This window comes from Cricetulus griseus, chromosome 3, assembly GCF_003668045.3.
Source record: "Cricetulus griseus strain 17A/GY chromosome 3, alternate assembly CriGri-PICRH-1.0, whole genome shotgun sequence".
NCBI lineage: Eukaryota > Metazoa > Chordata > Mammalia > Rodentia > Cricetidae > Cricetulus > Cricetulus griseus.
This window is the reverse complement of record NC_048596.1, coordinates 162182501-162197913: the sequence shown is the minus strand read 5'-3', so window position 1 is coordinate 162197913 and position 15413 is coordinate 162182501. Positions and strand designations below refer to the sequence as shown.

The window sequence follows — 15413 nt, the reverse complement described above, 5'->3', positions numbered from 1 at the left end:
GTCTCTCTCTCTGTCTCTCTCTCTCTCTCAGCCTATCACATGCGCTACTCATATAGGTTGATATGCGGGTCTAGTTCATTTGCCTTTAGTTTTAAGTAGCAGTGTGCTGTGTTCGTAGTGTTCAGTTTGTCAAGCCATTTTCTTATCTGCATGTTGAAGACATGGTAAACAGCTGCTACAAGCATTAAGTCAGCAAAGTATGTTTTCATGAGATGCCATTGTCTGTGGGTTGTTTGCTGGTGTGTGTGCTTTATATTGCATTTCTGTCTTGACACCAATGAGCATGAGAGAAGAAGGTAACAGGCAGGAGAGGATTAGAGAAGGGAGTGAAAAGGAGCTTGCAAATTTTAGGCTACATCACGAACACTTGCTTAAGGGAGACTGTGTCATCTGCCATGGGCATACCTGGTTGCTGGCTATGTTGATGATGCTAAATTGACTTATAAATTATTGGCACAATTTACCTTCTCACCAGCAGGGTTTAAAAGTGGCAGTACTCTTACCTATGCCAAGCCCCACAATTTTCAGGCTTCATAATATTGCCTATTTGAAGAACCAGAGGTAGCTGTTTTTGAGGTTTTAACACCACTGCAGCTTAGAGACTGAGCATATTTTCCTGTGTGTTTTAAAAAGAATTTGTTGCTGTTTTGTTGTTTTGAGACAGGCTCTTACTATGGAGCACAGACTGACCTCAAACTCATTACTGACTTGTCTTCTCTGTGCTGGGACTGCAGGTGTGTGCCACCACACTGGCTTCATGTGTTCAATGAGCTCGCCTGTCAATTACCTAGCCACATCTTTTGTTTACCTTTCTAATTGAGTATTTATTCATTATTGGTCTATAGAAATCTTTAATAAATTTTAAGTACTAATTCTTTACAGTTAAAGGGTTGTATTTACATCAGCTTTTCCTAACAGTTAAATCAATGATGCCCTCTGATTGACAAGTTTGAGATTTCAGTGTGGTGGCCTTAGTTATGACTTTAATTATGCTTTCAATTTGCCTTAAGAAACCCTTCCCTTGGGGGAGGGGAGGGAGAGGGAGGAGGGATTGGCATGTGAAGCAAGCTTATTCCTAATTTGAACTAATAAAAAAATTAGAAAAAAGAAACCCTTCTCTCTCAAAAGCCCATTCACGTCTTTCTCTGTATGTCTTACCAGTGGGATTTTTCCTTTCCTAGACACTTTGCCCATGTATTTATTTATCTCAGTGGTACTTTGGATTGACCCTAGGGCCTTGTAGGCTCCTCTAACCCTGAACTGTATCTCCAGTTCTTTGCTGGTTGTTACTTTTTCTTTGAGGCAGGGCTGTGCTAAGTTGACCAGACAGGGCTTGAATCTATGCTCCTTCCACCCCAACCGACTGAATAGCTGAGCTTACAATCATTCACCACTGCAACTAGCTGTATCTTCAGGTTTAAAAACCTGTCTCTTGTAGGCGGTATGTCATGGGATCTTGCTTTTCTACTCTTGGACAATCTCTGTTTTCAAAAGTTGAAATGTGTATCTAATATAACCATTGGTATGATTTAGTTTAAGACTATTAGCTTGCTTTTTGTCTTCTATTTATCTCTTATGGTTGCTGTTGTTTTGTTTTTAAAATTTTCCATTGCTTATTGTGTGCTTTTTAGGTGTTTGTGGGATACTTTACTACTTAGCGCCCCACCCCCCATCTGATTTCTTAGCTTACACCTTACTTTAGTGTCCTGTGATTTATTGTATAATGGTGCTATTGTATTCTCATTTCTTTTTTCTTCGAGGGGAACATTTCTGTTTCAGACTTCTCAGATACTTGCCGCTATTAATCCCAATGGACACATATGCACCAAATAGGTAGTATGTACAGCAACTGGGCTAAGCATTAAAGTACAGCTGTTAGTGAGAGAGACATGAAGCCCATAGTCATTTGGGTAAAAAGGAAAATTTCTCAGCAAAGGAGAGGTGTGATTTGAGCCTCAGAGTCTGAACAGGAATTGGACAAGTGAAGGAGGGGTCAGATTGCTCCAGGGGTGTGCACAAAGACTCAGCAGCAGCAGGAGGGATTGGCACTTTGTTCAGGGGACATTAATACATTTAGCCTGGCTGGAGCAGAGTGTGAGAGTATACATAAGGAGGGGCTGGGGCCCACATTAGCAAAAGGTTTAGCAACTTTGGAAATTTCTATTTCCTGATTGAATTAGGATTCTGGAGCCATGTCTGTGGCATTCTGGTCATTAATATTCATTAACAGAATGAAGAGTCTTTGAGCAGATCTGCTGCACATAAAACATGTGCCTCTCCCATCCAATTTCATGTCTCAGCTTCTGCTTTTTCCTGTTTCGATAAAGGAGTTTTTGTTTTCATATTTTGTTGTGAGAAAAAAGGCATATTGTTCCTGAGGCATGCCTCTTGTAATACAGGACACCTAAGGAATTTTTTCCAGGTTACCAGAGGAAGAGGAGCAAGCTTAATTTTCCCCAAGTTTGGACTGCCACAGACAAGACTGTCATTTTCAGAGTAAAGAAGTCCTTCCCTTTTCCCAGCCTCAGTTTCCTCTTCACCATAGTAAGGGATTTGTAAAAGAATCCAACTGTGGGCCACTTCCATTCCATGGTTTACCAGTGATGAGAAGTGATTTCATTGCTCTTTCTAGCCAGGAGAACTTCCAGGAAGAACTCATAGGAAATTGAGCCCTGTGTCTACGAAACAATATGGATCTAGCCTCTACTTAAGAGGAACAGAAATCATCTCAACACAGCTTAGCAATAAAGGAACATTTATTTCTTGTACTTGGGGAGAGGGCTGTTGTGAGAACTCAGGGCAAACACAGAGGTAGGCCCCAGAAAAGGACAGGACCTTAAAATAGGTCTTGCCTGCTGTAGGAACCCCAAAAATGGGGGAGTTGATCTGTAGGCCAGGCAGACACAGAATGATTTCTCTCCACCTGGGTGATAGGTTTTTACTGGGGGCATTGGCCACAGAATTAATGGAAACATGGACTTGTCAAGATGTGGCTGGTCCTGAGGAGTGACCTTGTTGAAGTTCCTTTTGCCCACTGGGTGTACATTTGGAGGGGACATGGCTGTATAAGCTCCTGGAAGGATCCAGACAAATAAAGGTGTACAAGTATGGCAGAATTCACCCACACTAAGAAAGCAGAACCAATTTTCCTGAGGCTGCCTTGCTGGGCTGAGAACCGGCCTTGCCCATGGGTTGACCCTCACTGAAACCTCACAGGAGGACCTGTGGTTCCCAGCCAACTCAAGATTGGAACAGAAGAGGAATGAGATAAGCTTACTCAAAATGTAGATTCAGGGGTGTTGGTGGTGTCTGGCCACTGTCCTTCCTAGATAGAGAGTGATGGGCAAAACCATATTTGAGGGCTCAAAGCAAGTAAAGAGGTCTGGGTGCGACAGTGGCTTTGACTCTACTCCCTGTGTCCTCATTTCTCAGTGAGATTTCTCCATCTTTGCAGAGTGAAACTGTCCCAAAGTTAAGAGGCTAGGGCTCCTGAACACCATCAGAATGGTGGGTGAAGGCCCCTACCTCATCTCAGACCTGGATCGGCGAGGCCATCGGAGATCATTTTCTGAGAGATATGATCCCAGCCTGAAAACCATGATCCCAGTGCGACCCTGTGCAAGGTGAGCCAGGAGGAGGAGTGAGGTGGGCGGGGCTCCCAGGGATCCCAACCTCTGCCTTCCATGTGCCCCTCCATATGCCTGTCCTTTTATTCATCCAACCAGCCACACATCCACTCATTCATGGCCCACTAACTTCCTCTTTCTGTGGTCGGAGAGAGGAAGACAGCGCATGTCACAGCAGCTTTTCCTGTGCTGGGACTGTTCATGAAGTTTATAAACTTCTCATTCAGTTTTATTTTTCACCTTCCTTTTTTTTTTTTTTTTTTTTGAGACAGAGCCTTGCTTTATAGACCAGGGTGGCCTGGCTCTTCCTGCCTCATCTTCCTGCCTCCCAAGTGCTAGGATTGCAGATGTGTGTCGTCACATCCTGCTTCTTTATTCACTCTGGAGGTTCTGTCACCATCTTTAGCTGATGGGAAGACAACTGGAAGAGGCTAAATCACTTGTCTGCAGTTTAAACAGGCAGCCTTTACTTTTTTTCTTCTCAAAATTTATTTATTTACTTATTTAAATTTATTAATTTTCTTTTTCATTATTATTATTTTATTATTACATTCTGACTGGTTTCCCCTCCTTCCTCTCTTTCCAGTGTCCCCTCCCCCCCACTGTCCTTCTGCCTCCTCTGTTCACTCTTCTGTTTCTCTTCAGAAAAGGGCAGGCCTCGCATGGAAATCAACCAAACAAGGCATATCAAGTTGCAGTAAGACTAGGCACCTCCCCTTGTGTTAAGTCTGGACAAGCCAACCAAGTATGAGGAATAGGGTTCCAAAAGCTGGAAGAAGAGTCATAAATAGCTCTTGCTCCCACTATTAGGAGTCCCACGAGGAGACCAAGCTACACAACTGTCACATATATACAGAGGACCTGGGTCAGTCCCATGCAGGCTCCCTGGTTGTCGGTCAGTCTCTGTGAGCCCCTATGAGCCCAGGTTAGTTGGGTCTGTGGCTTTTCTTACAGTGTCCTTGACCTCTCTGGCTCCTACAATTCTCTTCCCCCCTCCACAGAATTCCCCAAGCTCTACCTAATGTTTGGCTGTGGGTCTCTGCATCTGTTCCCATTAGTTGCTTCTTGTGCCTTTATAGGCATCTCCTTATTTAGGTTAGGAACATTTTCTTAAAAATATTTCCTGGGCTTTTGATCTGGCAATCTTCTTCTATTCCTAGTATTCTTAGGTTTGGTCTTTTCACAGTGTCCTAGATTTCCTGGATGTTTTGTGTCAGGAACTTTTTAGATTTAGCGTCTTCCTTGACCCATGTATTTCTTTCTTTTATCCTATCTTCTATGTCTGAGAGTCTCTCTTCCATCTCTTGTATTCTGTTGGTTATGCTTGTGTCTGTAGTTCCTGTTCACTCACCTAGATTTTCCATCTCCAGGGTTCCCTCAGTTTGTGTTTTCTTTATTGTATCTATTTGCATTTTCAGGTCTTGGACAGTTTTATTCATTTCCTTCACTTGTTAGTGTTTTCCTGGATTTCTTAAAGGGATTTGTTCATTTCCTCTCTAAGGGCCTCTATCATCATTGTAAGATTGGACTTAAGGTCCTTTTCTTGTGCTTCAGCTGTGCTGAAATATCCAGGGCCTGCTGTAGTAGGGTGGCTGGGCTCTGGTGGTGCCATATTGTCCTTGGTGTTATATGTTCTTATGCTGGCCTCTAGTCATCTGGGTTTGGGGTTATTACAGGTTTAGGTGCCTATGAGTTTGTCTTTGTTGGATGGATGTTTTTTTCTCTTGCTTTCTGTTTCCTCTCTGGTCTTCTGGCCCAAGTGGCCTCTGGTTCTAGTGACCAGCAAATCTTTAGGTTCAGTAGTGTGTCTCCATTGGAGTTGGCAGCTTGTGTGACCTCTGAGGTTCTGGAGTTATGAGAACTGGTTGGCCTTTGGGGTTCTGGATAGTGGTGTGGCCTTTGGGGTTCCGAGTTGCTGGGGTTTCTGGGTTTCCTAGTACCCGTGTGGCCTCTGGTAGGGTAGGAATCTTCTGCTGGGGTTGTGGGCCGGGATATCACAGCCTTTATTTATTTTTTTTTATTTATTTAATATAATTTCTTTATTGATTCTTTGGGAATTTCACAAAATGCACCCTAATTCTGCTCACCCCTTGTCCCCCCATATCCTCCCTTCACCCCTACAGAACCCCTACCCCTGAAAGAAAATTTTAAAACAAAACAAAACAGAGCAAACCAAGCAAGCAAACAAAAACAAGAATAAACCGAAACAAAAGCGAAACAAAAACCAAAAGACCAAAACTAAAACCAAAAAACCCTCTTTGTTTCTCCTCCTTTCCTTCCTCTCCAACCCCTTTTCATTTGCCCTGGTGGCATTGGGAGCAGTGTGTCTGTCACACAGTATAACCTTTCAATCAGCTTTACTAGCAAATGTACATTGCAATGAATCTGGTTCAAGGTCTCAGGTTTCTGGTACACCATCATCACTGGATCCTCACTGAAACTCCTCTCATGTGTGCTTCTGAGGGTTGACCACAGTTGACTGGGACAATCGAGACAATTGGGCCATATAGTCATAAAATCTCCAGTGGACTTTCAAGAGAATGGGTGGATGCAGGCAGGACACCTTTAGACTCATACTCACACCAGCACACAACTTTTTCTGTGTTTTGTCCACCAAAGTGAGCTGCAGGACATCTCAGATTCAGAGTGAGGGAAACAGACTCCACCTTTTGCTGACATGAGCTACAAGACCACACTAAGGGCCTGGAACACAGAGCCAGAGAGTGGGTCATTTTAAACTCTACAATAGTGTCTCAAGCAGTCTGACGTCCAAGCTCATATGCTCAATAATTTGGTATATTATTTTATATTTCATTAACCACAACACTAAAAACTGCTGCCTTTTCTGAGTAACAGAGATCAAGTGGCATCTCTTGGTCTTGTAGCATGTCTCAAACATTGTTTAGTCTTGACAATCTCCCTCCTTTCTCTCTCACACATATTCCAATTTGACCATATTCATTCCATGTATTTTTCAATTTTTATGATGTAATACTATACCTTGGCTACCAACATGACATCACTGAACATGAAGTTGGAGAGATGTACAGTGGCTCCCCACTCCTGGATATTCCCACCACAAAGATGGTAAATGAATGTGAGGAACTTAAGAGGACAGGGGCAATGATGTGAATCTCACTTCAACAGCATGTTTGTGAAAACTGGACCAATCAGTATGGACCCCATGCAGCATGATGTGTAAATTCATGCAACGTTCTGTAGTTTTTTACTTGTAATCTAATAAATATATTAAAAATTATAATAAAAATAGTAAAATAATTAGGTAATGCTAAGTTTTGGGTCTGGTTTCCTTTAATTTCAGGGTAATATAATTAAATGTATGTTACTCAGTTTTGAATATTGGCTGTGTTTAACAGCTGACCTGCGTGTTCCTGAGCATTCACCATCTGTTCTCCTGAGCTGGGGTAAGCTACACCACCAACAACGCAAAGGACTGATGAATGCAAGCCCCAGGGTCCACACATGACTGTGGTTTCTACTGTGGTTAGAAATACAAGCCAGGGTATTAGGGCAGTGAGCCCAGCACCCAGGAACATGAGAATACTATTTGCTCTAGGTTGGCACCCAATCCTGTGGATGATGCTGGCCTGCTGTCCTTTGCCACATTTTCCTGGCTCACACCTGTGATGATTCAAAGTTACAAGCATACGCTGACTGTGGACACCTTGCCCCCGCTATCACCATATGACTCATCTGACATCAATTCTAGGAGGTACCAGGGTCACCAAGGGGGTGGCATTGTAAGCAAGGGGTCCCAAGAGTTCTGTTACTTGTTTCTGTGTTCCCTGTAGAAACTGACACATTTGGAAGCTGTTGACCTTCTCAGTAGCTGTTCATTGAGATATGGGTTGAACTGCCTGCACTTCTTGGCCCAGTCTCTGGGGAAAGTATTACTGGGTAGAAAGAACATAGTGGGCTCTAATGTGAGACTGGGGACTGTAGGAGCAGCACTATGGACAGTCTATGCTATTTGGGACCCAACTGGGCTGCTGCGTGAAGCCCTAAGCATCATTTCTAGTTTTATTTATTTTTGAAGTATTATCATTATGTCTGTATTGTAAGCTGCCCATATTAGTCATTTATGACTTGGAAATGTACTACTGTTCCCAACTAATTGATATTAGTTGTAGTTTAGCACTGTTTAAGTAGTAAGATGATTCCCCACCATGCTTTTGTTCCCCTGCCAGAGGAAGACACCATAAACATGTTGGTGACCCTGTTCAGATTCTTTCTACTCTTTGCAACTATAACCTGTGCTGCTATTGTTTGCAGAAAATGCCTCATATGCTTTACCACTTACAGGCCACAGTGTGTGTGTGTGTGAGAGAGAGAGAGAGAGAGAGAGAGGGAGAGAGAGGGGGAGAGAGAGAGAGAGAGAGAGAGAGAGAGAGAGAGAGAGAGAGAGAGAGAGAGAGAGAGAGAGAGGCTCTTACTGTGTAGTCCTGGCTGGCCTGGGACTCACTGTATAGACCAGGCTGGCCTAGAACTCAGAGATTCACCTATCTCTGCCTCCCAAGTGGTAAGATTAAAGGCATGCACCACCATCACCATACTCAGTTCAGGCTATGCTTTTTATGTTGAGGTTAAAACATAGAACATGGAGCTGGAAAGATTGCTCAGTGGTTAAGAACACTAAACAGGGTTCAGTTCTCACTACCTACAACTATTTATAACTATATCAGATCCAATTTTCTTTTTGGGTGTGTAGCTATATGTGCAAACAAAACATATGCATATAATAAAAAATCTTTAGAAAAATTGGGCACATAGTGTGGCTGCCACCTTGCTCTTTTCAGCTGAAAATTAAAAAGACCTGTTCACATCTGTACAAAGACACCAGTCTCATTCATGCTTTGCCTTTAATGTGCCTGAGTGTTTTGTCTGCATGTGTGTGTGAGCATAATGCATGTGCTTGCTATCAGAGGAGGTCAGAGGAGAGTGCCAGATCCCCTGGAAGTGGAGTTACAAATTGCTGTGAGCTGCCACATGGATGCTGAGAAGCAAACCCAAGTCCTCTGCAGGAACCACAAGTGTTCTTAGCTGTAACCATCTCTCCAGTTGCAAACCTCATTCTTTATGATACTTGCATTGAAATTAGTTCTGAGGACCTACAATGTCTTGACCAAGCAAGGTCTTCAAAACTGCTACCTTTCTTTGTCCTGGAGATTGCCCAACTTTGGCCACATGGTCCAAAGTATGACACATCCTGGAATTTATACTAAAGGGGTCAAGTGCAAGTTATCATCTCGAAGTTGCTTCTAGGGGAAGAATTGCCCAGCCTCTTATCCCTGCCTTGAAGAAATCTCAGCTACTGCTAATTTCTCTACAGCCTTGAAAAGGTTTCTGGTTAGTTTTGAAGGGCTGTACAGTGTCTGTGTGGTGCTGGATTTTCCTTCTAACTTTCTAGCTAGTGTTTCCCATTAGGGATTTTTTTGTTTCCTGACCAATATCAACTGCCCCTTTTTTTCTCAGCTGATTTTTCTCACTCAGGCCAGGAGAGTAAATAAATGTTGGCTATTTAGTGATGTGCCTAGCTTCACCCCAGGCCTTTCTTCTATAATCTGAATTACAGAGGTCCAGTATCAGCAGTACTTGGATGCCTCCCGTGTTTCAATATCTAAAGTGTAGGGAGTTTCATCTGTATGAATGTAGGATTTCCCTCCCTCCCTCCCTTCCCTCCCTCCCTCCCTTCCTTTCTTTTTTTGCCTGTGTGTTGAATACGTAGCTTCACACATGCTAGGCAAGAGTTTAAAGTTGCATTATTGACCCTTGGCCCCAACCTCGTGATACTCTTTCTTCCTCTCCCCTATCCATTCTCACAGTTGCTAAGACTGAGAACTGGGCTACTCTTGGTCTCCATTCTCCTTTCCTCCCACATCTAATCCAACAAGTGTTGTTGTCATCCCCTAACTGCCTGTCCTTGAACCTCTGTTAACTTTCCATCACTGTGCCGCTGGCCTGATGCCCCTCATGTCCTGTGTGATCTTTTACTTTTGCTGTGAGTATCCACAATTAATCACACTGCCATCCACTAAGTAATCTTTCAAATATGCAAATGATTTCATCTCATTGATCTAAAGACCTGTAGTTGTCTTCCTTGCATGTAGAGCCTGGCACAACCTAAATGCCCTCCTGAGGCCGTTGAAGTCCCATGGGAGTCTGCTTGGCCTTGCTTCCTAGCATCCTTAGCTTCATGTGCCATAGACCTGTTGTGAAGGACTCCATTCAAATCTTTGAAATGGACAATCTTTTTTGTTTCCTTGAGATAAGGTTTGGATTAAAACTTCAAATTCTCCTGCCTCAGCCTCCACTTGGATTATAGGCACACACCACCATACCTTGGTAAAAGAAGAGACACCTTTCCCCTAAGGAGGATTTTTAACTCTATTGCTCCCATCTTCTTATGGTTATATTAATGATGTTGTAGCCAGCGGCTGAGGAAGGAAAGCCTTGGGTGGTGCCCAGTGTAGATATCGTCAGCTACTCTGTCTGGGGAACACCTCCTTCCCCTCCATCCACTACTTACCTGTGCCCAGGAAGAATGAATGAATGAATACTGCTTGTCCAAAGGCACCAATTACCAGGACGAGGGCAGTGCCATCCACCTTTGCAAGAGTTTGCTCACCAAAGCATTTCCAGACAATAGGTGACATAGACTTCTGTCCTTTTTCCTTCCCCTTTCATTCATTACAGATTTCAGATTCTTTGGGATGAAGAAATAAAGAGGGTAGGACCTGAGCGGGCCTCTCTGGGTCGTGTGGTCTGGAAATTCCAGAGGACCCGTGTGCTGATGGATGTTGTAGCCAATGTCCTGTGCATCATCATGGCAGCCTTAGGGCCGGTGAGTGGGGCTGGCTCTTCCAAATTGTCTCCCAGATCCCCAGCTGGGCAAAACATGTGCTTAGTCACTTTCTCTAGGACCTGGTGGCTTTAGTGCATTGTCTTTATCTCTGTGTTCCTTGGGGGTGGATTTCTACAAAGTCAGTCCTTGTCAAGTGCAGCCACCACTGCTGAAAGTAGTGAAAAAGTCTGCCTATAATGCCAGCTTGCTGGCAGTAGAGGCCCCCTGTGTAGAGGGAGCCCTCTCCAGCCACCCTCCCTTCTCTCCACCGTGCTATTTTACAGACAGTTCTCATCCACCAAATCCTTCAGCATATTACCAGCATTTCCTCCGGACACGTCGGGGTTGGCATCTGCTTGTGTCTGGCCCTTTTTGCCACCGAGTTTACTAAAGTCCTCTTTTGGGCCCTTGCCTGGGCCATAAATTACCGCACAGCCATCCGATTGAAGGTGGCCCTTTCCACTCTGATTTTCAAAAACCTGCTGTCCTTTAAGACATTGACTCACATCTCTGCAGGCGAGGTAAGCAGAGCTGGAAGGAGTGTACGCCTGGAAGACTGGTCCTGTTCTGTGAGTGTGTGGGCTGTGCTTCCTGGACAGAGTAACCAAATCCTTTTTGCCCGTTCATATCCTGCCCACCACGTCACCTCCCCTGCCAAGGGAGGTGGTGGAAGCAAAAGGAAGTTAGGCAGAGGAGGGCTCACATCTGAGCTGCTGAACTTGAAAAGCTGCCACAGAACTCAAGGGTGACACCATTCAACCCCTTTTATTACAGTGAGGACAATAAAACAGTATAGGGCACACTATAGGGCAAGCTAAAAATTGTGCATGCCTGTAATCCTAGTACTCAAGAGACGGAGGCAGAAGCAATAGAAAATTGAGGCTAGCCTGGGCTGTTTAGTGAGAACTTGCTTCTTTTTGGAAAAAAAAATATTCTAATTGTGTAAGATCTCTGGTGCCAGAGATATAGAACCATGTGCACTGTCCTTCAGAGTTGACATTTTCTTAAGCCCTTAATCTTTAGTAATAAAAATCATTGCTGCTTATTCAAGGAAAAACTCCCCAGTCAAGGAAACCCCACATGATATTTGGTGAAAGGACTTGCTTCTCTTTCCCAGTTGCTCCTTTGGTGTATCCAAACCATCCTATGTCAATTATGCAGAGTAGATTCTGCATGGAATGAAGCCAGGGGTGAGGGTGGAGCTCCATTAGCAGAGTGCTTGCCCAGCCTGTGCAGGGCCCTGGGCTCCCATCCACAGCACCACATAGACCAGGTGTGGTGCCTCGTGCCTGCAATTCCAGCACTTAGAAGTAGAGGCAGGAGGATCAGAAATTCAAGGTCACCCCTAGCTACATTACAAATCTGAGGTCAGCCTGGTATATACAAGACTCTTTCTTAAAAAAAAAAAAGCAAATAAAAGGAATTTATCCTACTTTATCTTAAAGGAGTTTGGGAGAATGCAATTCAGGGCTTTGGGGAGGATAGCTTTGAGAGCCTTCCTTTCCTTCATCATTTTCTTATCACATGTCTCTCCTAATGACTCAGGATGGTTGTAAGAGATCCAACCACACCAACCTTCTCAGAAAGTCAGTAGGAGGGAGAGAAAAACACAAATAATGTATCTTTCCGGGGCTGAGCTTAGTTTTCTTTAAAAATTCTTCCCCAGATCTGGCTCTATACTTTGGCTTACACATCACTTTCAACCCCACTGTCACATGGCCACGCACTTTGCGCAAAGAAGGCAGAAAGGTCTCCTCCTCTTCCTTCTCCCCCCACCCCCACCTCTCCCTTCATCTCTCTCCGGTTCCTTCTTTGATGGTTAGGAGACATGGTCTCACTGTGGAGCCCATGCTGGCCCAGACCCAAGATCCTCCTGTTGCAGCCTCCCAGGTGCCAGGATCACATGCTTGGACGACCATGTCCACAGAGGAGATGTCTTTTAGTTGGTCGCATTGCTGCCTTGAGTAAAGCAGAACTGTGCCACTAAAGACATAAATAGGGCCTCAGCATGCTACCAAACCCCACCGTATCTTTTTGCAGCTCTCTTCTTTTTGATCTTCATTTCTAAGAAACTAGCCCTCCAAAGTCATGCCAGAGTGAGGTCACACAACTCAACTCATTGGTCCCTTGGTGTGCCCCACTTCTTGCTAATCAGAAAGCTTCCATGTTCCAAGCCTGAATCCATGTGTTTTCTTTCTAGGTGCTCAATATACTATCAAGTGATAGTTATTCCTTGTTTGAGGCTGCCTTGTTTTGTCCCTTGCCAGCCACCATCCCCATCCTAATGGTCGTTTGTGCAGTGTATGCCTTTTTCATTCTGGGGTCCACGGCTCTTGTCGGGATATGCATATATATCATATTCATCCCCATCCAGGTAAGTCAAGGATGTGCAATGCAAAATGCTTGACATTTGTGATCAGCATGCACAATTGTGCTGAATCGAGTGAGGGCTGCAGTACAAACCCAAAGCCTGTACCTCCATGAACACAGGTGTTCTGTCTTGAGTTGGCCCCGTGTCATTCATTAAGAACTTGAATTTGAGTACCCTGGGGGAGGAAGGATGCTTGTGCAGTTTGCCAATTTTTTTTCTTGCCCTCCATCTTGGCACTTCATTCTATTACCTGACAGATCCCCAGGTGTTTCCTTCTGGCTAAGTCAGCTGCCACAGTGCCGAGGAAGGACTGGACTGAGCCTCCCAGCCAAGCCCCCTTAGAACTTATGTTTGGCGATATCTTCTGATGCCTGGATTTTCAGGCCAACTGCAATTCAGCAATTCTCCCTGAATACGGTTGCTTGTACCTCAATTTCAGATGTTTATGGCCAAACTCAATTCAGCTTTCCGAAGATCAGCAATTTCGGTGACAGACAAGCGAGTTCAGACAATGAATGAGTTTCTGACCTGCATCAAGCTGATTAAAATGTATGCCTGGGAGAAATCATTTATAAACACCATTCATGGTAAGATGAGCAGCTGCTTTGCAAGGCACTTACATGGGTAGAACATGCTTTTTTAGGGGCTTCCTAAATTCTGCAGGGCCAGGCATTGTAGCAGGGGGCAGGGCAGGGCATTGAGGGGGCTTCCTAAGGTACTCTTGTAGGTCAGAGGATTTTTCCAAGGATTGTAGCAATTTTTTAATAGACCCAGACATCTGTTCTAATGAACCCAAGGGTGAGCAGCATATGGTTTCGTGTTTTCTGGGGCACAGAGAACATCTAGTGCTGGCCGGTTACCCTCTATAAAAATAATCCACAAACATATTGGAGCAGTAAAGGAGCTGTGTCAGGCTATTTCCTTGACTTAGAATATGTTCACACACATACACACACACACACACACACACACACACACACACACACACACCACACACTTACCACACATGCATACCACAAACACATACATACACACACATACACATACCACACCACACACACACACACACACACACACACACACACACACCCCACACCACACCACACACACACTCTCCTTGCTCTTAGTGGCTTTATCATACTTAAATGGCCCACTGACACAATGGGCCATTAGCAGATATGAGGATGCATTTGTAGTTCCTCAGGTGATATCAAGCCGACTTCAGTCAAATGTAAATCTTTTTTTTTCCTTCCCAACACTGTTGTTTATTTAGAGCAGAGCTGGAGAAAATCTATTCCCTTCTACCCCCTTCCTCCTGTCATTCAGTCCTGCCCAGAGTCAGGCACTAGAACATGTTGGAAAGGCTCACTAGAGGGTAAAGAAGATGTGCAGAGCTTATGGCCTTTACCTCCCCACACCCCAGAGATCCGAGGACCCCCTGAACTCTTCTAATGGAAGCATAGCTTTTCTGGTCCTTAGATAGAAGGTTGAGAGAGGGTCCCCAGGATTTCCCCTTCCCTGAAGACCCTGGAGGTCTATGGAAGAGATGGGCTTTCCAAAGGTGGGGACAGGGATAGGAGAGGAATGGCAAGTACAGGGGAGGAGGTCTCTTGAGTGAAGTCCAGGATCAGCCCTCACATAGGGTAGAGGTTGTCCAGGATTGCCTCTCTGCTGCCACACCTCCATCTGCATCTTCAGTGGCTTTGGTTTGAAGCAGAAACCCCAGAGGCTTGTTCATCACAAGCATCATTCCCTATCTGACATAGATTCGAAAATACCCAATCCTGAGATGTACTGGACCACTGGAGAAGGGCTGCCAGGCTGTAGCAGGCAACTCTGCAAAAGCTCAGGTTCAACCTTCTGCATGAGGATGTAGGAGGCCTTCTTACTGTCCTTCAGCGGCTACAGAGCTTGTACCACTAAATGTAAACCTTAAGCATGGGGACAGCTGTAGAATTGCTGGTGTGGCTTCAGGTGGCAGTCACTCCAGGACCAGAGTCCTGCTACAGTCAGCTCTCAGGGTCTGCCCTCATACTTAGCCCAGTGTAAACTTGGGGTAAAGCTGTGTTTGTGTTTCAGGGACTGGAGTACCTACCTCTACTTCCAGGTCTCAAGAGACCAGGCAGGAGGATTGCAAGGACTGTGGGAGCTTGGGCTGTAGAGTGAGACACTGTGTCCCTCAACTCAAACAACAGCAACAACAATCAAAAAACCCCAACAACAACAAAAACAACAAAAAACCAAACCCAAACAAACAAAACCATAAAGATAACATCAAACAAACAAACCTTGCCCCTAAAACAGGAGAAAACCTGTTGCTCACACTCACAGATGGCAGGTCCCCTGGCTGGGCCATCAGCAGCTCAATAGGCTTTTGAAGGTACAGAAATTTTCCCTTCACACTCTAAACTTAATTCAATTTCATTTCATTTCATTCTGATTCCACTGGACTTAATTCAACGTAACCCAATTCAGTGTAGCTCAGGTCAGTTAGGTTCAATGATTACAGATCAAACTCCCACTATTTGCAGACCATAGGAGCTCCCCAAATAGC

The 15413-nt window shown here is 44.6% G+C and overlaps 1 protein-coding gene across 2 annotated transcripts in view; it reads left to right on the top strand.

The window, feature by feature from the left end:
• The first annotated feature begins 3504 nt into the window (after window positions 1-3504).
• Window positions 3505-15413, top strand: part of Abcc12 (ATP binding cassette subfamily C member 12) — a 67888-nt gene continuing 55979 nt past the window's right edge. Inside the window, exons 1-6 of one of the 2 annotated variants that reach the window (XM_027406100.2) lie at window positions 3505-3623; window positions 7204-7359; window positions 10341-10488; window positions 10773-11009; window positions 12689-12862; window positions 13299-13446. In XM_027406100.2, coding sequence (XP_027261901.1) covers window positions 3505-3623; window positions 7204-7359; window positions 10341-10488; window positions 10773-11009; window positions 12689-12862; window positions 13299-13446 — 982 coding nt within the window. Of the gene's footprint in view, window positions 3624-7203; window positions 7360-10340; window positions 10493-10772; window positions 11010-12688; window positions 12863-13298; window positions 13447-15413 lie in introns of both variants that reach the window. The other variant, XM_027406101.2, reaches the window with a different exon arrangement.